Source organism: Aptenodytes patagonicus, chromosome 2, assembly GCF_965638725.1.
Source record: "Aptenodytes patagonicus chromosome 2, bAptPat1.pri.cur, whole genome shotgun sequence".
Lineage (NCBI taxonomy): Eukaryota > Metazoa > Chordata > Aves > Sphenisciformes > Spheniscidae > Aptenodytes > Aptenodytes patagonicus.
The window spans coordinates 63262138-63285508 of NC_134950.1; the positions used below are offsets into that span (position 1 = coordinate 63262138).

The 23371-nt window shown below is 37.1% G+C and overlaps 1 protein-coding gene across 1 annotated transcript in view; it reads left to right on the plus strand.

Moving 5' to 3' along the window:
• The window catches only part of DOK6 (docking protein 6), a 281105-nt gene that overhangs the window by 220209 nt on the left and 37525 nt on the right, over positions 1–23371 (plus strand). The window contains exon 7 of the mRNA XM_076330059.1: positions 5495–5612. Within this exon, the coding sequence (XP_076186174.1) occupies positions 5495–5612 (118 nt within the window). The remainder of the gene's footprint in view (positions 1–5494; positions 5613–23371) is intronic.

Below are 23371 nucleotides of genomic sequence, written 5' to 3' on the forward strand. Positions count from 1 at the left end.
ACACAGTCCAAATAACACATGACTATTTTCTAAGCAAGCTAAGTGATTGTGAACAAAGGATTAGGGGGAAATTATAACCAGAGAGTAATCATTAGTAAGACATCACCAAAGGGAAGAATATTCTTATTAGACTTTCATAGGAATATATCCTGCATCCCGTTTCCTTAAGTATTTTCATAGAACTTCTGGATCAAGGCACAATCTAATTATTAGAATTCTGGATCTTACAGTTATAAGACAATATGGAAGTGGGTCAATGAAGAAACAGAATTCAAAATGACAAGTTGGAAAAATTGGTTGGAACAGCAGAATAACATTCAACAGAAACATGGGCAAAACACTGTGCTTAAGAAGGAATAATCTGCTTGACAGAACTGGATGGGAACTGCCTTTTGTACTACAGGTCTATGCATCATAGTACAAAAGCTGAACATGGGACAATAGTATCTGCTTTCGCAAAAAAGGCAAACGTGACACCTCTTTCTTGGTCATTACTGAAAACTCTTTTTCTTTTTTAAAAATACTTCTTCCCTCTTGCATGTTTTCTAACTCAGCTGATATCTGAGCTGGTACCTCAACTGATGCTACCTTCTAGATTGTGTGATTCTTAAACTCTAGTAATTTGCCACTGTGGATACCAGTGAAATGAGCCTGTGCTATTCCACTGTCAGTTAATGGACACTTGAGAAATTAAATATATTTCTTGACCCCTCTTCCTCTTCAAGGCATAACACACTAAGCAATCTTCTTTAGAGTTATAAAGAAAAAAAATCTAAATAGTGAAATTTAATTCATATTTCCAGACTACAATTCTCGTTAGTCTTCTGTGACCTAGTTCTCTTGCTATTTGTTTGAAGACTCTAATGAGAATGTGAAATGAGCTGGGTTTTTTTAATACATGATAAAGTAACCTATTTCCAGAGCATATCCGTAAAAAACACACAGTCTTTATTCCAGGCTAAAAAAATGGAATGAACTGTATATTGTTCAGTTTTTCTCCCCAAGCCAAATGTATTTTCCGTAACCTTCAGTGTTTTGACTTTCTTAATGCAAAAAGAAAATGAGAGAATAATATGCTAAACAGGTCAAAGCTCATAACCCTAATACGTTTAACAGGCTCCATTCTTGGAATTGTATTCATTATTGATATCAGAGTAACAAATCTATTTAAGTCAATGGAGATGGCCTATGGGAATTAAAAGAAAATTTAGCCCTTAAGACTTGCCTCACGAAAGAAAAATAATGAAAAATATGGGGAACTACTTACAGTGACACATTAATAGATTTTTTTTATTATTATTTCTATTTTAATAAAATAGTCCTTTAAGAATTAGAAAGTTGTTGCTGCCAATGCAAAGGCTTCATATGATTTAGTATTTTGGATATTTTGGTTTGGATATTGGATTTGGATACAGGAAAGGAATGTAACGTTCACTGTGTGAAAGGTATCTTATCAAAGAAAGATTCTGGAGGAAACTGTAGGAAACGTAACTACTAAGTATTTCATGTCAGATAACAAAAACACTTTGGTGATGGATTTTTTTTATATTCCCACCAAAAAAATCCCTGAGTTGATGTGGTTGTGATGTATGCATTTCTACTTTTCTTTTTGCCCAAGTTCTAATTACATCATCATTTTCTCCCTCTTAAATTGGGCAAAAAAGTCTGGATTATGTTTTTCATTTCCTGAAGTCTCATCAGATTTGAGAAATATTTGTAGCAAAACCATTCTAGATGCATGTTTTATTTAATGCTACATTAATATATTATAAATGTTTAATTTGGTAAAGTGCTTTTACTTTCCTCTATATTTCTATACTTAGATACCAAAGATTAGTCAGTTCATAGATGCAAGTCTGCAAAAAACCACCCTCAGTGAAATCATAGAATGGTTTGGGTTAGAAGGGACCTCTAAAGGTCATCTAGTCCAACCCCCCCTGCAATGAGCAGGGACATCTTCAACTAGATCAGGTTGCTCAGAGCCCCGTCCAGCCTGACCTTGAAGATTTCCAGGGATGGGGCATCCACCACCTCTCTGGGCAACCTGTGCCAGTGTTTCACCACCAGAGCAGAGGGGCAGAATTACCTCAAATTCATTCCCAGTTCAAAAGTGTTTATTTCTTCTATGTGTCTGTGCTACCTCTGCCATTATTGGCCCTTTCTGTACGGTTGATGCTAATGCATCTGAGCCTGTTTTGCCAGCTCCTGAAGAAAATGTGCCAGTGTTGGAAGCAACAGCTGAACATTGGCCGCTTACGTAAGAAGGGATCCATACTCAGAGATGTTGATTTAATTTTGTAAGTGGTAAATAGGCTTAAGGAGATAGGTGAAATAATTTTTGAAGATATTTATTGAATTGTTATATTTATGTTAAATTAAGAACAGAAATAAATCTGTGCAGGAAACTGATGGTCTACATGTTTCAAGAAAAGAAGAAAATTAAAAGATTATTTACTTGATTTTCCAAAGTGAAATGTTCTCTGTTTGAGTTAGCTGATTCAAAAAAGGCTAGAGAAGTCAGCTGTTTTTTTCTGAGGTGTAGTAAAAAAAAAAGAGTATCTAGGATAAAGTCTCTGAACGTATCCGGAGTGAACTCTTCAACTGGTCTGGAACACCAGAAGTCTCAAACCTGAGTGACTGATTATTTAATAAGTAAACAGTTCTGGTTCATCTTCCCTGACTTACAAATTATTTGTTTGTTTTGTTTTTCTTTTTTAACATTGTTAACTACCAGAAGTTCATTTACAGTTGGGGAAAAGGGATTATGAAACAGTAGATCTCTGTACATTAAATTCTAGTTTAACCTGTAATAATTTATATAACAAAAAGCTATTTAATAGTGTAAGAACAATTGATTATATGGATGTTTATATGCCTGTTTTCATCACCTTGGTTTCAAGTTTTTTATCTGAAACACCCACAGCCTAGCATATAAGATGGTCTCTAGAGAAAGTAGGTTTCTGTCAGTAGATTATCCAATTTTCTTTGAACACAGAAATATTTTTACAAACAGCAGTTTGTAGGAGTAAGCATTCTGTCATTGTCAATTACATTTGACAAATAATGTGGGTTTTATATTGATAAAAAAGATAAAAAGCAAAATTGTAGCTAATAGTGATCTAACAATTAGTAAAAATAACTTCATGGACAAATTAATGTGCTATTATATTGTCATCTTTTATATGATATACAAGGTGATAAGGTCTTCAAATCCATATGTTTATGTTTATATTTTAAAGTCTCAAATTAAAAACAAAATTGACAATGTATTTTAATTATTTTTTTTTTCCGAGGATGATATTTTAATAAAATAGAAATTGTTTTCTCTCTATGTAGTCCCCAAAGAAATGTAGTTCATCTGGTCCTATTGCAGTTAGCATATGGTGATACTTCTTATCCAAAAGGTGATATCAGAAGTTGTTCTTTAATTAGAGAATCTGAGGAAACAAAGTACTGTGAACGCTCGCAATGCGATCTTCTGCACTAGAGCAGTTCTTACCTTAATTTATAATGAGAATGGATTTTTTTGAATCTTTCAAAGCTTTAATGTGTGCATATGAAGTTCTTCTTCATCAGTGTTGGTCAGATCAGGCAGGAACTAATCATCTCAGATCAGGAATAATGATATAACTTTAACCACTTAATTCAGTCCATGGATTTAGCTTTGAGATAATGAACCATAGTCAAAGTGATTCCCTTTACTGGAATTATTTTTTTCAGAATGCGTACTAATAAAAAGTTTTGCCTGTTGCCTCAAGACTATAATTTACCTTTTGGGTGAATAAATTATGAATAAATCATCTGTGTATTGAAGTTACATGATTTTTTTTTTTCTTACTCAACAAAGCTACCCTTGTTACCCTTGCTATACTAACATGGTAGAATAACTTAGAAAATCTGTTATTGCCCTGACGTCCACAATAAAGGAAATTCTCTGTAGCAATAAAATTTAAATTCTCAAGTCTCCCTAAAAATAGAATTCCAGTGATAAGGATTTTGAACTTCTTTTAATGGAGGAAATGTTTCTGCAAGCTCTTTACTTCATATTGAATAACTTCCAGGGATGATCTGCACCACTGACAAATGAAATGTAATATTTGGCTATAAATGAGCAGAAAAGACATTAGCTGTAGACAGGGAGTAATTTTGATGACAATTCTCAAGAAAACAACAATGGAAGTAATTACAATAGATTGATTTTAAGCAAAATATCTGCCATACATCAATGTGTGTTAATACTCAAAAATTAAATAATTGCAGATCTTCAGGTGGATACTGCCTCTAAAAGGTTGTTTGGGGTTTTTTTTTATTGCAGAATAACATGAGTTTGTGCAGATAATTTTTTTTTTTTTAGTTTGGCGTTATGATTCTGAATGAGGAATCCCTAGGAGTTAATTATTAGCCTGCAGTAAATGATCCAGACCTTGAATACCTTCTGTTCTGTAGCTGGACTCTGAAAATGTAGGTTTCTAGGCACACCTTTTCGGAGTATCACCCTCACCATCCTGGTGCCGCTCCTGAAATTAAGAGGTTTTCCACTCTAAATCTTCAGACATAATTGATCCTTCAGTATTGATCCAGACATTCCCTGAAGAAATTACATGCCCCACAGAGTCATCGTGATTTGTTAGATGCCACAAATTACTGATAGCATTTTATATTCTGTAAAGCCAGAGATACAAAAATTTTGCAGATACATTCTCTTTTCTTCTAGACAGAGAAAGCATAAGTTATACAGGTATATCCAAAGAGGTTGGCAGGGTACACAATCCTCCATCATTCTTTTTTTTCTATAGCCTAGTCTTGTCTTTCACTTGCATCTATAGTGCATTGGAGACAGAGCTCTCAGTAATAAAGTTTACATTCCTCCTGTCAAGTTTCTGTGCCGTAGCTCTTGTACACATGGACACTTATGATGCAATTCACAGTTTCGGTTACATGAAGTCCCCCAGACTGGGAAAATTTGCTCTTGAGGCTGTAGCTTACTACTGGTGATGAAATGCTTCCACTTGAGTGGAGGATTAGGGGATTAATGACTCTTCATTGCTAATTCTCTGCTGGTTGTCTCAGATTCTCTCTTAACATCTTTCTGGGTATTCAATCCAACATGCAGGTTAAATGACCAAAAAGAAATGTGATTGTAGAGGGGTTTAAGATTTCAGGCATATGCTAATCCAAAATTATCATAAAGTTAAAGAAGAAAATAACAAAATCCTGGCAGCAACAAGAATAGCTGTAGATAAATAAATAGGGACATATTCCTATGTCCTAATATTAACCTGTGCTAATGAATTTATATAACCAAATACACTTTTGCAGCTTTTTCCTGAGCATTCACAGTGCTGATGCTTATAACAGTTTAAATGACAGTATAAAACCTGTGGTAATTCAGGAAAGTATCTTCATAACAACATTGGTTCAATTTACAGTTTTGAGATTATCTATCAAGTATGGTTATGTGTGATCTTCCATTTATGTTTGCTTTGTTTTTTAGCTCCAGACCAGTCTGTCTGAACCAATGACATTATCCAAGTCTATCTCACTTCCTCGTAGTGCATATTGGCATCATATCACCCGGCAGAACAGCGTTGGAGAAATCTACAGTTTACAAGGCAAGTTCCTTATAAGTAAATGCCATGTACATTAGCTTCTTTTCATTTGACCAGAATTCATGCAAATAACTTTTTATTTGCACTAGTTGTTTTCTCTTCATTTCATTTTATCAGTTGTCAGGAACCTCAGCAGGATTCTCAAATTTACATAAAACACGTTTATTTTAGTCATTTTATAAGCTAATGGCAAAAATTATTCCCAGAATCACCACATAAAGCTGCGTAGACAATTTAGCTCAAAGTAACTTCTCAGTAGCTGGTGAATGTCAGGTTGTTTTAGTATTTTCTTCCAACAAGATTGTGTATGTATTTGGGCATCCTCAGGGTGCCCAATTAAATCTACATAAAGTGGCTATACGAGTTGCAATATTAATAATAAATAATTCTAGGAATAAGAGCTATTCTTGGTGAATTTGCGTGGCGAATCATATATATGAACTGTTGATTTGACTAACTTACAGGTCTTCTGTATATACATATCATCATTTTCTGTCTCCAGTTCTCTTTCATATGTTTAGATTCTAAGCTATTTGCTTAAGACTTTAAATGCTATAATTAACATAACTTGATGACAATGATGATGATTCACTGTTCTTAAGCTGAAATTGATTTGTATCTTTTAGGAAACTGAAATTATTGTTACATTTAAAATGTAGACCTTAGTTAATAGTATTGTTTTCACTTTTAAAGAATAACAATGTATCATAAACATATTCCTTTGTATTACTTGGAAAGGGTTCAAGAATTTTGTTTCAATTCTCTCTTAATAATTTGTTTGCTTAAGCAATTTACATTTAGATAGGAGGTTGGAAACTGCTCACAAACAAGAGTACCCAATGCAAGAAAATATAGTACGTTTTCATAAAAATAAGTGAAATGCAGTGTATTGATGAAAGACATGAGGTGTTTTGTTTTGTAAATTATCACATAAATTAAAATCAGCAGGTGAGCTGTGAATTCAGTGGGTGACTCACTAAAGGGTACAGCATTTGTCTCCCGTCATCCCCCATACAACAAAGACAAAGTGAATTTCTAATCATGGTTATAGTCTTACAGTTAAATAACAGTAATGGAAAAAAGAAAATAACCTTCCAGAAGTTTGTTGTTTGTGAAAAAAGTTGTGCTTGTAGATCACCTTAAAAATATTCATCATATCACTGATATTTTTTCATGAACAAAATAAGAATGCAAAAAGAAAAAAAAATTATTTGTAGAGATGTTAGAGTTCCTCTTCTTATGTTCTTGATGGGTCTTTCCTTTGGCAAAAAGATAGTAAATGTGTTATGTTATACATAAAGTGAGATAAATGTATGGAACATTGTTCATTCTCTGCAACCTTTTGTTTCTTACAAATGGCTTTTGCAATAACAGAAAGCAAAACTTGATATATCAAGTAATAGTTTAATATCTATACCAACTAGCTTTGCAGGACACAACATATTGGAAGTGTATTATTAAAAACGCAAGAATTTTACTTTTTGGAAGTATGCAGATTTTATTCACACTTCCCCTGAAACATGGGACTAATAAATATTTCAGAACTTAAGATTTTCATTTCTCTTACATGTACTATGACGACTGAAACTTGAGAAAGTGTAGTTGATTTCAGGAGAAACTAGTCCAGTTTTACCAGTGGGCTAAATGCATCCAGAGGACAATTTTGTTTCCCTCTGGTTGCAAAACTTTTACATGCAAGAATATTATTCATTATCTGTAATGAAGATCTCTTTGAACCTTCTGCTATAATGACTAATTAAATGCAATGTATTTGTTCAGAAGCTGAAGGGAGCACAAAGTACACCTTTTCTTCCTAATACCTGTTCGTGCTGATAGTCTTTGCACAGCAGAGACCTAGCCATTGCCGAAGCATCAGCCCACAGATGCTTCATAGATGTGGGTGGAAGGTGTGTAACGAGGAAGCAGATTGCGAGCATCACTTCAACCCTCACCTCAGTATAGCAGCCAGCTGAGAGGAGCTGTTGCAGAGGGAAAAATCACTTGCTGCCACTGTGATCCCCTCTGAGCTTGCAAAGGTATATTACACCTTCAGAAAGGAGATGTTTTCTTTAGAGCACAATCCATGAAACTCAGTTCTGCACTTCATGTGTATTTATGACAAAGTTTTTTACATTCAAGAAACAAATTTGAAAATTCCACGTTCCTCTGAATATCTCACAAACTTTAAAATGAAATAACTAGACTGGTGTCTACCTATATTCAGATTACTATAAATATCAGTAAAGTAACAGCTGAACTCACTGTTAAGTACAGTGTAAAAGTGTTTCCATAGTGGCAATTATTTCAAACTTGTAGTCTGAAGTGACTAGAATTTAATTAATAACAGCTGGTGATGTATAAGGAGAACTGAATATGTGCTCATACTACCTTAGATAAATTGGCTCTTCAGAAGTTATTTAGCAGTCGAATTTAACTTAATTAGTAGTGTGAGTTGATCTGATAATGAATATACTGTAGAGTAAGAAGGTGGGGGGTTCTTTTCTTTTTTTTTTTTTTTTTTTAAAGACTACATTTCAGATGAGAAAAGGCAATTCAATAAATGGGTATTAGGTTTATCATCCTCAATCTGCCCATGAAAACATTTACATGTAAAGACCTGGAAAGATTAAAACACAGAATAATAGTGCTAAAGGAACACAGGTTGCACAAAATATCCTAAAATGAGGTGGGCTGGTTTCTCTCTTTATACAGCTTTTCTTCCATTTGTGTCTTCCTTGCACTCTTTCAGTTCTTGATTGCACTGCTAAGATAAAAGTAGTAATTTAGTTGCCTAATTAATCTTATCACTAGGAACAACTTGGTGGTTGGCTCTTACCAGTGGCAGCACATCACTACCAGTATTCACTTCAAATTTTACAGTACAGTGCTGCAGGTCTGACAGTTTCCATCCGTGATCTGCAGCTGCTGTAGAGGTTGTGGCATGGGGCCTCATTAACTGACATAGCGGTGCCCTTTCAGCACAGTGCATTGCCTCTCCTCTGTGTCTGTCGTGACATGGGGTATGTGGCAAGCCCCAGTGCTGCACAATAAAAAGAAAAAGGGAATTGCTGCCATGCCAGAAAACAGCACAAAGTTTTTACAGCCATCAGGTTAAATTCCGGTCTAAACTTCTGTGTTGGAATGATTTCACTTAAAATCCCAGCTGATACCCATGGCTTTACAAATCACAATGCCGCTTTCTAAAGTGTACATATTGATAATCCAGATCTTGCCTTGAATTGCAATTCAGAAATGAAATAGTGTCCTTACAGATTTTTTATCATAAAACCGTTTAAGTAACAGAGAAAAAAAGAAAAAAAAAACTTACACACCATTTTTTGTGCATACTTGAGTAAGACTTAAATGAATTGTACATTTTCATTAATAATAGACAGCTGTATAAAGAATTTGAGCCCAACAGAAGATAAACGTTCATTGCTATGTTATGCTCTCTTATACATCAAGATTTACAAAAACAAAATTACAAGCCAAGAGTAACCTTGTGAACTGAAATCATGGTTAAGAAGGAGAAAAATACCAGTACAAGAGCCATGTAAGCATAGAAAAAAAAAACAAAACTATATGTATCCTCATAACTCATTGTTTATTGTTACTACCTGGTATAAGATTTAGCACTGTTTCACAAGATATTAAAAATTGACAAACAAAGCACGTCTTTTTAGACAGTAAAAGATAATAGATAGCATTAATACATTTTTTTTTTTTATTTAGGCATTTAAATTTGCTTAGGACGAAAAAAGGATTGCAGACAATTTTCAGCTAGCTGAAATTTAGTGTTGTAGTTCTTGCTCTAGAGAATTTGGATAGTACAAATTTTAAACACAGTCAGTTTGTATATTATTAAACAAATAAGGCCAAATAAAATTTTGGTATGGAAACCTGCATTAGCTTTTTGTATTGCAGTTATTGAAATCCCTGAGGAAATTATGTTTAGAAATTCTAATTACAGACTGGTCTTTCTCCAAGAAATTCAAAATTAAGAATTGCTTTCAATCACCCCTGTTGTGTTTGAGTCTGGTTTGTATTCCTTATTTGGACTTCGGTTTTGCTATCCATATGCAAAGTGATGAATACCTACCCACGTAAGCAATCCTATTCATTTCTATGAGAGTACTCATGTGAAAGAATGTATATTTGTATGAGAATTACACCAGCAACATCTCACATGTTTTCCTCTTAAAGGGAACACTAATGCTTTTTTCCCACAGTAAATTGCTTATCAGAATTTGCTTGTCACAAATGCTTATTTGCTCTATCACAAATGCTTACCACATTTTGTTATAAACCCATAACAAAGTAATTAAATTACACTGAAAAATACTAAGATGCCTGCTAAGAGCTAGAGTCACATTTTTAAACTTATTGAGGAACTTTGAGAAATAAAACTATAGTCTTCAATGAGACAGGACTTAAGCTGGAAGCATCACATAAGCTTGTAAGTACATGTCAAAAACAAAGCCAGACAGAAATAAAAACTGGCCTCAATGAAGTCTGTAGGAATTTTTCTGTTGATATACAATTATCTTTTGTATTTCACACTAAAGATGCAATAAACATAAATCTGCTTTTGCAAATCAAAACAGAGGGAAACTCTGGCTCCTCTTTGGCCTCGGTAAGCAAGCCTGCATTGCCCCTTGTCTTTTGGCCTTGTTAGGTGAGAGCTCACCCTTCTCTTGTTTTTGAATATATTTTAAGTAGAATAACATGTAGTATTAACCCATTCAGCTAAAAGGTTTTGTACGTAAAAGGGAGACAAAGTCATATGCAAGTAATTTCTTCCAGCTACATAAGTTTCCAGCCTTTTCAAAGTAGAAGGTCTGATATGTCATTAAAAATAATCAGAGAATATTCGAGTTGCTAAATATTTAGAAGGGATTGAATCATCCTGTTCAACTGTCCCTAGGCTAATCCTGCAGGAATTTCTGATGTGGGCTTCAGCAGTTTTCTGCAAATTAAAGTATGTAAGATGAATTGGAAGACATTTGTCATTCTGGCATTTCCATTGTTTGTTCATATGCCCAGCAATAGAGTACAGAATCCATTTCCCCATCTAATCTTGATGCCAGAATAATGTGAATGACATAAAATGTTAGAATATATCTGTTATATAAACCTGATCACTCAGTAATATTTCATTAAGCGTCTACCAGCAGCTAGAGCTGAAATGCTTTATAGCCTGCCACCTTCCCATTTCCTTTGCTGGATCTCATCAGGACTTTCACATTAGTAAATGAAGCCTATAAAATTTGAAGTATGAATAAAGGACACCTGAAACAAGATACTTACTGAGAGAAAATACGTAAGAGCTACATTATTTAAAACGACTGTATTATGTGGTTTCTCATGTCTTATGCAGTAGATTTAATTCTTTTCTTTTGAGCTTTGAAATTCTGTGCAAAATAGTGCATCACTAGACTGACTTTAAAATGGCATATTGGAAATAGGAAGTGTCTTACTCAGAAACTAGTGAAGAAGAACCTCATTTTGTTCAACAGTGATTGCTATAGTTAATTAAGAGCATTACTGACAAGCTCTAAAAAGTATCTTGACATATTCCCTTTCGTTCTGATAAATGGTTGCTGAGGTAAGAGGTTCTTACAGTTATGAGCCATGAAAAATAAGGGGAAAAGCCAAAAAAAGATTAATAAAGCATATTCTGTTGTCAAATTCAGAAGTTCTGATTTCATTTAAGCCCTGTATTGTGATGCCCTTTCTCTCAGAAAATGGGCCTGCAGTGAGATCACTTGTCAATGAGGTTATTCTGTGCTAGACCAGAAAGCGTAGAAGTCACTGTAGTCTCGTTACAACTGAAAGCCCAGTGTAAGAAAAGCAGTAAAATATTAACTTCCTCTCTCCTCCAAAAACCAACAAATGTAAGTTCTTCAGTGCAAACTACACAAATTCTTAGTTATAAATCTCTTTTTATGTCTTAGCTTAATGACTTCATGAATATGTGATGACACTAGCTTCTCACTCACTGTTGGTGTGAGAAGCAAATCAAGCTTTGCCCCTAGCTCAACTTAACTGAAACCAGGAATCTTTACCCTGAGGTAGCTTAAGACTAACCACAGTTATGCTGTGCTCATTTGATGTCTCTGTTGTCTCATAAAACAAGGACCTGCATTTTATCATGAGCTGTAGTTCAGTTAAAGAATATGTGTAGTGGGAGAATAGGCATAACCAGCTCCATGGATGCAAAGTGTTGGCTGGTATTGGATTGTCCGAACAAGAAAGGTTTACTATGCTATATCAGAGAGAAAACTGAAATACTTGTCAAAAGTCAGTTTTGTGAAAACTGCTTTTTTCTGTTAAATTGTTTCACCAATAAATCTGGACTGCTCTAGCTATGACTATCTTATTTTGTATTCAGTATGTTATCACAGTTAGAATCAAGAAGATTGTCAGTTCATTTTTGTAATTTCAAATAAATTGAAATATTTCTATGCTGACAAACCAGATTTTCTAGACAAATTATTACACAAAATCATGGATGTATTAAACCCCCTTTAAAGCCATTTGGGGTGAGGGGCAGCCTGCATATTTGTGAAAAAAATAACTGGGCAAAAAGATGCATTTTCTTTAGTACCTATTTGCAGGAACTGTTTATACTTCTTTTTCTTTCAATAATTATTTTTAAATAAAGTAAAAATTATTGAAATTGACACTTCTATAGAATGGGTTCACAAATTTTTTTATGATCTAGAAACAATGTAAGTTTTGAAAATGGGCTGTGTAATGGGAAGAGTGGGGGGATGTTAATAATATCAGCTTTGCCAGCAGTAATGAGGAAAGAAGCAAAGCCCAAAGATTTCAAGTGCAATTGATTGTGTTCTACTTCAAGTGGAAAAAAGATCCACACCCCCCTTCACATTCTAATGTTTATGAGATAAAATGGCATCATATAAATATATATTTAACTGCTTGTCTGAAGTAACATAACATTGACCTAACTGCTTGTTAATCGGTTACTATGAAGTTTAAAATGTTATAGAAAGAGTATTGTAAGATCTCATATACATTAATCTTAAGTTTCTGTAAGATTGTCTTTTATGTGTATCTCATTTTACTAATATGTAACAATATTATGGTGACAATATTTGTGGCACACGACATACTCCGTTGTTAGTACAGACCTATTTATTTTCATGGTAAGGCCAATTTAAGCGCAACGGACACCCTACCTTGTATGTTCAGTTTAACCGAGTCATAAGAATATATTCTTTATAACTCCATAGTGAATTTTAGCTGTGTAGAACTGATTAAAAATCATAGTATTATTCAGTAGAGAAAAAAAGAAATGTTAAAAAAAAAATCTTAGAACATCTTTCATTCTCTATTTGTTAAAAAAATCCTTTTCATCTTGGTGAATGCTTATATCCTGCCAACTTTTTATTTGATCAGAATGATACATTATAAGAAACTAAGATAAATTTCACAGAAGAACTGCGAATAACAATAGGAATTTCCTCCCAATGCAGAGTTAACAAGATTTCACCAAAGTGAAAGTTTTTCATCTTTCCCAAAACTCAAGTCTGCCAACTCCTTGCAGTTCCATGTTTGAATACTAGAAGTAAGTTTGCTGTTTAGCTGCTGGATACTTGTTTATCCTTCAAAAATTTTTTAAGATGCCTTTTGGGAAAGTATTTTAATCAAAGGTTCATTGTCCTGAGTTAAAGAACAAATGAAATATTCTGTTATAAAGCTATATGGGAGAAAGGAAAATGCAATACCAGACTGAGAGAGAGATAAGAGAGAAAGGACTTGGTAGAAACCGAAGTTGCATGCTCTGGAATTTACATTATAATTATCAAAGTCTCTGTCCTTCCCTCCGTCTAACAAAAAATGTCCCCATGAGGATTCAGTGCAGAGTAGCAGAGCAGTGTACCGTAAAGCCATACCTATCCTAACTGCAGATGGTAGAGGTGAGGCCCAAAGTGGAAAGATCCTTACTATTCTCTTTAGTGACTCAAATATTTATGTTATTGTCGCTACGCCAAGTTTACATGCAGAGGGACTGTGCCACAGTTATTTTCTCTGACCTGGTAGCGCATGTGACATAATGTGGTATGGGTGGTTGTGTTCCCAGCAGCGTCCTGTCTCCTCCTGTGTGCAGTAATGCCATCCCTCAGCCTAGCCCAAGGAAGGGATGGAAATCCAGCAGCCTGCGGGGGGAGGCACAGCTTGTCCCCCTGTGCTGGCGTGGCTGTTCTGCCCAGGGTGTTTTGACTGAGAAACTAAGGATGCGCTTTCTCTCTGCCTCTTATCCTCCTTGTACTTTCATCCCCACTCAGAGTAGAAAGCAGTCTTGTACAATCCACCTCTGTCCCTGGCGATAATCCTTGGTGGGGGCTGCCACTGCCAGTAATGAGCCTCCTTTTTTTCTCTCCAAAATCTGTTGAGCCCTATATAGCCACCGCAGGCTGTTCCCAAAGCTGCTTATATGAGCTGAACAAGGTGCAACCTACTTATAGTCACTATTACCACGCACTCAAAGTAAAGCATCTACTTTATTAATTGAATACTTAGTTGAGAATTAGCTAATTGTCCACAGGTGTGTTTTCAACCTAAAGAAGACACATGGCTAGTTAGTTATATCTATACAACTTTTTTTATCTTTTCTGAATGAAATATAATTACAAGAGGATTTTGATCAGTTGTTTGGTTTCAGCTTCCAAGAAAAATACTCTTCCCTGGCTTACAACATTGCTTATTTTTCTTGCATTTCACTAATTAAACATTTAAATGCTATCGGTTTTATTCTTTTCCGTACCGTACTTCTGTAAAATTGTCATTACTGGCTATGGTTCTTTTTCATGGAAGTTAGTGAAATTGCATGAAGCAAGTTTTCATTTTTCATGTCATTTTGCCACTTTTCCACACATCTGTATAAATGGATAACAATAACAGAATGTTTTCTTCCTAAATACCTATTACACACATGCCAGAGTAGCACCTCTGTGTCCATACACTTGCCTACTTTTCTGCTAAAATAGGAATGAGTCTTGCTTTTTAATAAGGCTTCTGCATGCTGTGTTAGGGTGTCTAATGGGAAGTTGTTGGATTTCCTAGTTTCTTGGTCATGGTCTGATGGCATCAAACCAAGATTGCAGGTACCCAAATGTGCTTTCTATCTCCTCTCTTCATATGTGGACATCCCAGGTTTTTGGAATACTCACAAGCAATGTTGTTGCTGAAAGTACAGTTCAGAGCTTGTTTACATAATTGCTGATGCTTAAATTTTAATTTGAAAAAGCTTATTCTCATTGTAATTGTTATAAACGTAGCATCAATTTAAATGATTGATTGTTGACAGACTTTGGTCACTTGTTTTTATCCATTATTGCTGTTATACAGTTCCAGGATGTCTCAGCAGGTTTGCAGGGCTTCTGTTTGTGAGATGACAGTCCTACCATCACCAAACATTTGATGCCATTTATGATGGAAAAGGTAACCTGTTCTGGGTTAGGAAATGGAAATGTATTTCATTCATTCTTGTCAACTGCCTCATTATTCCCCGTTCACCAAAGCAGGTATTTAATTCTGAGAAATAGCTCAGCAGGTTTTCATCCCTTTCATGCTTCTTATAGAAACACTTTCCTCTGATCAAGTATGTGCATTTTGGTTTAAGTGTCAATCTGTTGTAGTGCTTTTCCATGAATCTGTTTGTGAAGAGTCTTGTTTTTCTCCTGTCACCGTATATTAACTAAGACAACCCATTTTTAACAAATAAATGGAGGGCTGGGGAGAGGGGGGAACACAGGGCCGGGGTGAGGGGTGGCAAATACTGAACGTTATCTGTACTAGTGTATGATTGTTCAGTCATAATATATACTGGTTTGTATGCACTAGTAATGTCTTTTGACTCTAGGATACCTATAAGGTCTCTTCTCAATGCCTGTGGCTGCAAAATTCTTTTAACTTCTAGATCTTCTGTTCACCTAGCGTAAGAAGGAGGAAAAGGGATTTTCCTTGAGCTTATTCATAATTTTGTACTATTTCCTGATTTGCTGGTCAGCATTTCAAAGCAAAGAACTACTCCAGCTTATGCTCATGGATTGGACCAGCACCAAGGTGTCTTAGAACTGAAGAAAGATAAAGAAAGGCTCAAGATGCCTTTTCGTGTACTCTTATTACCTTAGTTGTACTTCAAACCTTGTATCGAACTGTAGGAATGAGCTATAAATTTTGCAGTGGTGTTTATTGTGTAATAAAATACCAAAGAGGGGGACAATTTAAGCTGTTATCTTCAAGGTGTGACTGGGTTTTTGCTTATGCTGCAGTAAATCAGGAATGTTGCCAGGGACATGAATGACATTATGCTAGTGCATAACTACTATGAAAAGGGAAAATGTACAGAAAATTTGCATAGTATCATTGCTATGAATATAAAATACTTACTCATTTTGCTTATTTAAATGTTCAAAACAATGCAAGATGCAAAAGAAAACCTTCATAACTAGACAAGAAAGAAAAGTTAATTTGTTGTTAAGGCATTGGTCCTCAGCTGTTGCAAGTCATCCTTGCTCATGAAAAAAAACCAAATTCTGCTAACCTAGACAAGACGAAAACCTTTTCCTATAACTCATGTCCACAGATCACTGTAGCATAAACAGGACCCCCACTTTTGAGCATTTCTTCAGTGGCCTGTGTAATTATGTAGGGCCTTTTTGACTGAATTTAATCTTTATTCTGATAGTCATGGATCTCTGTTGGATTTTTACATGGTAATGTGGATATATTTTATATGATAAAATATCTGCACATTTGCTTTGGACTTAAAAGTCATCTATATGAAAGAGATTTCTTTTTCTTATTTTTTTATAGTGATGTGATTAGACAAAAAAAAAAAAAAAACTGAGAGTATTATTGCAACTGTGGAAATGGTTTAATAAAGCCTTCTCAGTACCACCACACGGCATGAAATTGTGCCAACACACATACTGTTGCAGTATAGGTTAATACCTAGAGAATGGGTCCATACCATTACACTGTCAGTAAAGCAATATTCAGCCTCAACAGTAGGGGAGTGATGATGCCCTTATCTCCCTGAAAACAGCCCTTAGTCAGTAGGAGCTCTAAAGCCAGACTCTGTGAGTTGCTGCTTGAAAGTATTTTTTATCCAGAAGTGATAGACAGAATTAGCTTTGAAGCCTGATTTTGCTGACCTCAGAGGAGTAGATTACCTTACTCTTAGAGGAAGTATGACTCACCGTCCGATCAGTTGCACAGCATCTGCAGTTTTCACCTGCCTGGGGAAGAATCATTGAAATCTGACAATTATTGTGGCATCTCTCACCAAACAGCCAAACACTGTTCTTCGACCATCATGCTAGAGTGTATGTACAATTTTAGTACATACTGTTTGAAATTTGTTGTTTCTTGAAGTGGCCACTGAAGCTATTAAACCATCAAGAGAATTTTTCCTTGGTGAAAATTATTCAGAATTAGTTCATAATATTTTATTTGAAATGGAAATATTTATATCTATTTTGCTTACTGTCGTGGTTTAATTTCAGTCGGCAACTAAGCACCACGCAGCCGCTCGCTCACTCCCCCCCACCCGGTGGGATGGGGGAGAGAATTGGAAGAGCACAAGTTAGAAAAAGTCGTGGGTTGAGATAAAAACAGTTTAATAATTGAAATAAAATTATAATAATAATATGATAATAATGATAATAATACACAAAGCAAGTGATGCACAGTGCAATTGCTCACCACCCGCCGACCGATGCCCAGCCAGTCCCCGAGCAGCGGCCCCCCCGGCCAGCTTTCCCCAGTTTATGTACTGAGCATGACGTCACATGGTATGGAATGTCCCTTGGGCCAGTTTGGCTGTGCCCCCTCCCAGCTTCTTGTACACCTCCAGCCTTCTCAGATGGTAGAGCATGGGAAGCTGAAAAGTCCTTGGCTAGTGTAAGCATTACCTAGCAACAACTAAAACATTGGTGCGTTATCAACTTTGTTCTCATCCTAAATCCAAAACACTGTACCAGCTACTAGAAAAGAAATTAACTCTATCCCTGCCGAAACCAGGACACTTACACAAATGTACTTATAAAAATGAAGATTTTCCAGATAGTTATGGGTGTGGTTTTTTGTCTGGAGTTTTACTAACAGAAACTGAATACAAAAGTCATGGATATGAATATATTGATCATTCCCCAAATATCTCATACAAAAATCTTAACATGATTTTTAAACCTACAAAGTGAATAAGCAAACAAAAAATTATTATGCAGATCAAAATGAACTATATGATTGTAGATAAGATGTACATGTTAAGACAAACCATGTTATGAAATGATCATTTCAGCATGAAGAATTTCATATATCATCATACATTACTTTTGGATGCATTGTTGTAACACAGATGTTATTTCAATGTGAAATCTTTTCTAAACTGTATAGCTAAAATATATCAAGATGTGCCAGATCTTGAATATGTACATTATATGTCTTGTAAATTATATATTCAGTTCTAAATAGCTGCAAACTTGAATCCAACTCACATCCAGCTGTTTTTTCCTCACAGAAGTGTGTGTCAGATCAAAAATACCATTTAGTGAAATTTGAGTTAAACAGGAAGCCATATTAACTATCATTCTTTTACATATTTTTGAGACTTCACAGACGTAAAATATATGGTCAGGTACAGCATATTGTAAATCTCCTTACACCTTCTGTGTCAGACATTTGTCTTTTATGAGTTGTCCAATGTACATTATGTTCCTGTTAAAATCTTTTCTCACTTCTTTTCTGTGTAACATTTTTTTCATTTCTCATAGATCATAAGTGCATTTATTCTCTATTTTTCAAATGTCTGTGATATGCAGATAGTTGGTGACAATTAGGTCCAGTATTCCTGATTACGTGACAGAACAAAAGGAGTGCCAGATCCCAATCTGTTATAGATCAGCATAGCTCTGCTAAAGAGACCTCAAAGTGTGTTTGCCAAAGAGATTCATATTTCTATGCTTACCCTACATAATATATCAGAAATGTTTATTTCACCACAGTTAGGTGTCCTTTACATGTTATTATTCTGTACTTGTACTATCTGCTATCATAAATGCAATGGTTAATAGTTACCATTTTAATGTGCTAAAAATATTTTTCATTTGAAACTCATTCTAGTCATCCTAAAGTTTCCTTTGCTTACCAGATGGATTTCTGTTTTGTTTGTTTTGTATGCCAAACTATGACTTAATTTTTTTATATTGGCATTATGGCTATGTGCAAAACAATATTGCTGGTAAGTATTTGCTGTGCATTAGTGTCTGTGGAAAGTGTAATGGATACATTTACTGCCACATGGTAGCTGGGAGCCTCTTTCCTAAGGACAAGCACTTCAGGCACAAAGACAAAAAAAAACATTTTCTGATGTGGATAGTCACAATGACAGAATTATGGTTATCGCAATATTGCACCATTAGACTGAAATGCAGATGCCTTTGACAAGAGTTTTCTATAAGGTGATAAGCAATTCAGGTCTTTCGTATTCACTATGACCATTGGTACCCTGAAAAAGGAAGTGAAGGAGCAAGAAGAAAGTCTACCTAGCAGTACACATTCAATAATACTAATGAGCATTGTTTAGTTGAAAGACTTCATATCTTCAAGTGCTAATTTAATGAAAGATATTTGTGGTTGATTCTTTTGCTTGCTCATTTTTAATAGGAGAAGAATCCCTGCATGGATTTTGATGCACAACTTAGAGATATAAATTATTATAAGTGGTAGCAGTGTCCTGATTAAAATGTTGCCTTGTTTGCTTATGAATCTCTTGATGCATGGAATAGGACTGTGATTTGACAAAACAATAAATCCAGTTTGAAAGTGCCTGCTGCTTGATAAGGAATGCCATGGCTATGTGATTCAGAATGCTGAACTGACACAAACTCATTAAAACAGTTCAAATTTGTTCAAAATATTTTGATAGGTAGCTTTGTGAAGGCAAACTTTATGCCAAGTTAGATATCACTTGAACTTTATATTAAATCAGGTATTGTATGTTCTCACTTATTCAGCATAAACAAGCTCATGTTTTGAGACCTGGTCTAGATTCAGTCTGTGTGATTGAATGATGTGTCTGTGCCTCACTGATATTAGGAACCATGACCCAAATCTCCATTTTTAATTTTTCTTCTCGCTGCTGCAGTTCTGGGGCTCAGGTCAGTGTTCAAAGATTAGATCACCAGCAGGGATGCAAGAGATGACACACACATTTTGGGACAAAATATAATTGGGTCCTGCCTCTGAACCAGTCTAACATTTAAATTGCCCTAAATCAGTCGGTCTGCCTTTCAGATGTAGATTACTACTTCCTCAATATTGTAGGGGGTATATGTTTCCTTAGGCCTCTGGAAGGTATAACTCCCTAAATAGAAGTCAGCACTGATATTGATATGATTATAACAGGTCATGCAAGCTGAAAGTGTGGCTCCTGGGAAAGCGGATAAGTGCCCTGAATTCTGACCAGCTATGAGTATAGTGTTGGTACAGGGAGTACTTTAAGCATTACAAAAAAGCTCTCAGTCCTTCTCAAGACCATGTGTCAAGGTGAAGGCTTCATAAAACAATGTGAGTAGTTGCAGATACCTATGTCTATGTTTTTTATACAGACCAAGTCCATGAAAAACTGAACATTTTTAAATTGTTGTGTTTTTTTTATAATGGATTTCTGTGATAACTTTTCTCTTTCCTCAATCCTTTTCTCAGTTCTCATAGCTTATGCTGTGAAGCAGGATCATTGAACTGGCACAGATAATATACAAGTTTCTTCCTTCTGGAAGAGAGTGGTAGATACGTCCCATGGAAATTATTGAGAATAACTTGTTTATTTTTGAAATTAGGGTTTTTTTGTTGTGGTTCCCCCCCCCCACTGAGAAACAGGATGATTTGGAGAAATATTATACATAACCAACATTGTAGTTTTACGTACATGATTGGGATAAAGTGTGTTAGTCCTTAAACATTACTAATGTCTGATTCTCAAATCAAATAATTATGCTTTAATTTCTTATCACGATTCCTTAAGAAATATTTAGTTTTAATTTTTTTATGGTTACATTTTTACTACTAACACTTGTTTCACTAACATGAAATTTCAATTTCACCATTTAACTTGAAAATCTGAGTCAATTCAAGAAGCCAGAAGTAGACAGAAAATAGCTGAGATCATAGAATCATAGAATCATAGAATCATAGAATCATTGAGGTTGGAAAAGACCTCTAAGATCATCGAGTCCAACCGTCAACCCAACACCACCATGCCCACTAAACCATGTCCCTAAGCGCCTCATCTACACGTCTTTTAAAAACCTCCAGGGATGGGGACTCCACCACTTCCCTGGGCAGCCTGTTCCAATGTTTAACCACTCTTTCAGTAAAGAAATTTTTCCTTACATCCAATCTAAACCTCCCCTGCCGCAACTTGAGGCCATTTCCTCTCGTCCTATCGCTTGTTACTTGGGAGAAGAGACCGACACCCACCTCGCTACAACCTCCTTTCAGGTAGTTGTAGAGAGTGATGAGGTCTCCCCTCAGCCTCCTTTTCTCCAGGCTGAACAGTCCCAGTTCCCTCAGCCGCTCCTCATAAGACTTGTTCTCCAGACCCCTCACCAGCCTCGTTGCCCTTCTCTGGACACGCTCCAGCACCTCAACGTCCTTCTTGTAGTGAGGGGCCCAAAACTGAACACAGTATTCGAGGTGCGGCCTCACCAGGGCCGAGTACAGGGGCACCATCACTTCCCTACTCCTACTGGCCACACTATTTCTGATACAGGCCAGGATGCCATTGGCCTTCTTGGCCACCTGGGCACACTGCCGGCTCATGTTCAGCCGGCTGTCGACCAACACTCAATCCCCTCATCCAGATCATCAATAAAGATATTAAACAAGACCGGCCCCAGTACTGAGCCCTGGGGAACACCGCTCGTGACCGGCCGCCAACTGGATGTAACTCCATTCACCACAACTCTCTGGGCCCGGCCATCCAGCCAGTTTTTGACCCAGCGCAGAGTCCACCTGTCTAAGCCGTGAGCCGCCAGCTTCTCTAGGAGAATGCTGTGGGAGACAGTGTCAAAGGCCTTGCTGAAGTCCAGGTAGACCACATCCACAGCCTTTCCCTCATCCACTAGGCGGGTCACCTGGTCATAGAAGGAGATCAGGTTGGTCAAGCAGGACCTGCCTCTCATGAACCCGTGCTGGCTAGGCCGGATCCCCTGGTTGTCCCACTCATGCCTTGTGAGCGCCCTCAAGATGAGCCGCTCCATAATCTTCCCCGGCACCGAGGTCAGGCTGACAGGCCTGTAGTTTCCCGGATCCTCCTTCCAGCCCTTCTTGTGGATGGGCGTCACATTGGCAAGCCTCCAGTCTTCCGGGACCTCCCCCGTTAACCAGGACTGCTGATAAATGATGGAGAGAGGCTTGGCGAGCACCTCCGCCAGCTCCCTCAGCACTCTCAGGTGGGTCCCATCCGGCCCCATAGACTTGTGAGTGTCCAGGTGGCATAGCAGGTCATTGACTGCTTCCTCCTGGATTACGGGGGGTTCATCCTGCTCGCCGTCCCCGTCTTCCAGCTCGGGGGGCCGAGTACCCTGAGGATAACTGGTCTGCCTGTTAAAGACTGAGGCAAAGAAGGCATTGAGTACCTCAGCCTTTTCCTCATCCTCAGTGACAATGTTCCCCCTTGCATCCAATAAAGGATGGAGATTCTCCTTGGCTCTCTTCTTGTCATTAATATATTTGTAAAAACTTTTTTTGTTGTCTTTAACGACAGCGGCCAGATTGCGTTCTAGCTGGGCTTTTGCCTTTCTCATTTCTTCTCTGCACGACCTAACAAGATCCCTGTACTCTTCTTGAGTCGCCTGCCCCTTCTTCCACAAGCGGTAAACTCTCCTTTTTTTCCTGAGTCCCAGCAAGAGCTCCCTGTTCAGCCAGGCCGGTCGTCTTCCCCGCCCATTCTTCTTACGGCGTACAGGGACAGCCTGCTCCTGTGCCTTTAAGACTTCCTTCTTGAAGATCGTCCAGCCTTCCTGGACCCCTTTGCCCTTCAGGACCGTCTCCCACGGGACTCTCTCAACCAACGTCCTGAACAGGCCAAAGTCTGCCCTCCGGAAGTCCATGGTTGTGGTTTTGCTGCCCCCCCTCCTTACTTCACCAAGAATGGAGAATTCTATCATTTCATGGTCGCTAAGCCCAAGACGGCCTCCGACCACCACATCTCCCACCAGTCCTTCTCTGTTTGTAAACAGCAGGTCGAGCGAGGCACCTCCCCTGGTAGGCTCACTTACCAGCTGTGTCAGGAAGTTGTCTTCCACACACTCCAGGAACCTCCTAGACTGCTTCCTCTCTGCCGTGTTGTATTTCCAGCAGACATCCGGGAAGTTGAAATCCCCCACGAGAACAAGGGCTAGCGATTGAGAAACTTCTGCCAGCCGCTTATAGAATGCTTCATCTGCCCCTTCATCCTGGTTGGGTGGTCTATAACAGACTCCCAGCAGGATATCTGCCTCGTTGGCCTTCCCCCTCATCCTTACCCATAGACACTCAACCGTACCATCATCACAATCGTTGAGCTCTATACAATCAAAACACTCCCTAACATACAGGGCCACCCCACCGCCTCTCCTTCCTCGCCTGTCCCTTCTGAAGAGTCTGTAGCCATCCATTGCAGCACTCCAGTCGTGAGAGTCACCCCACCATGTTTCTGTGAGGGCGACTAAGTCATATCTCTCCCG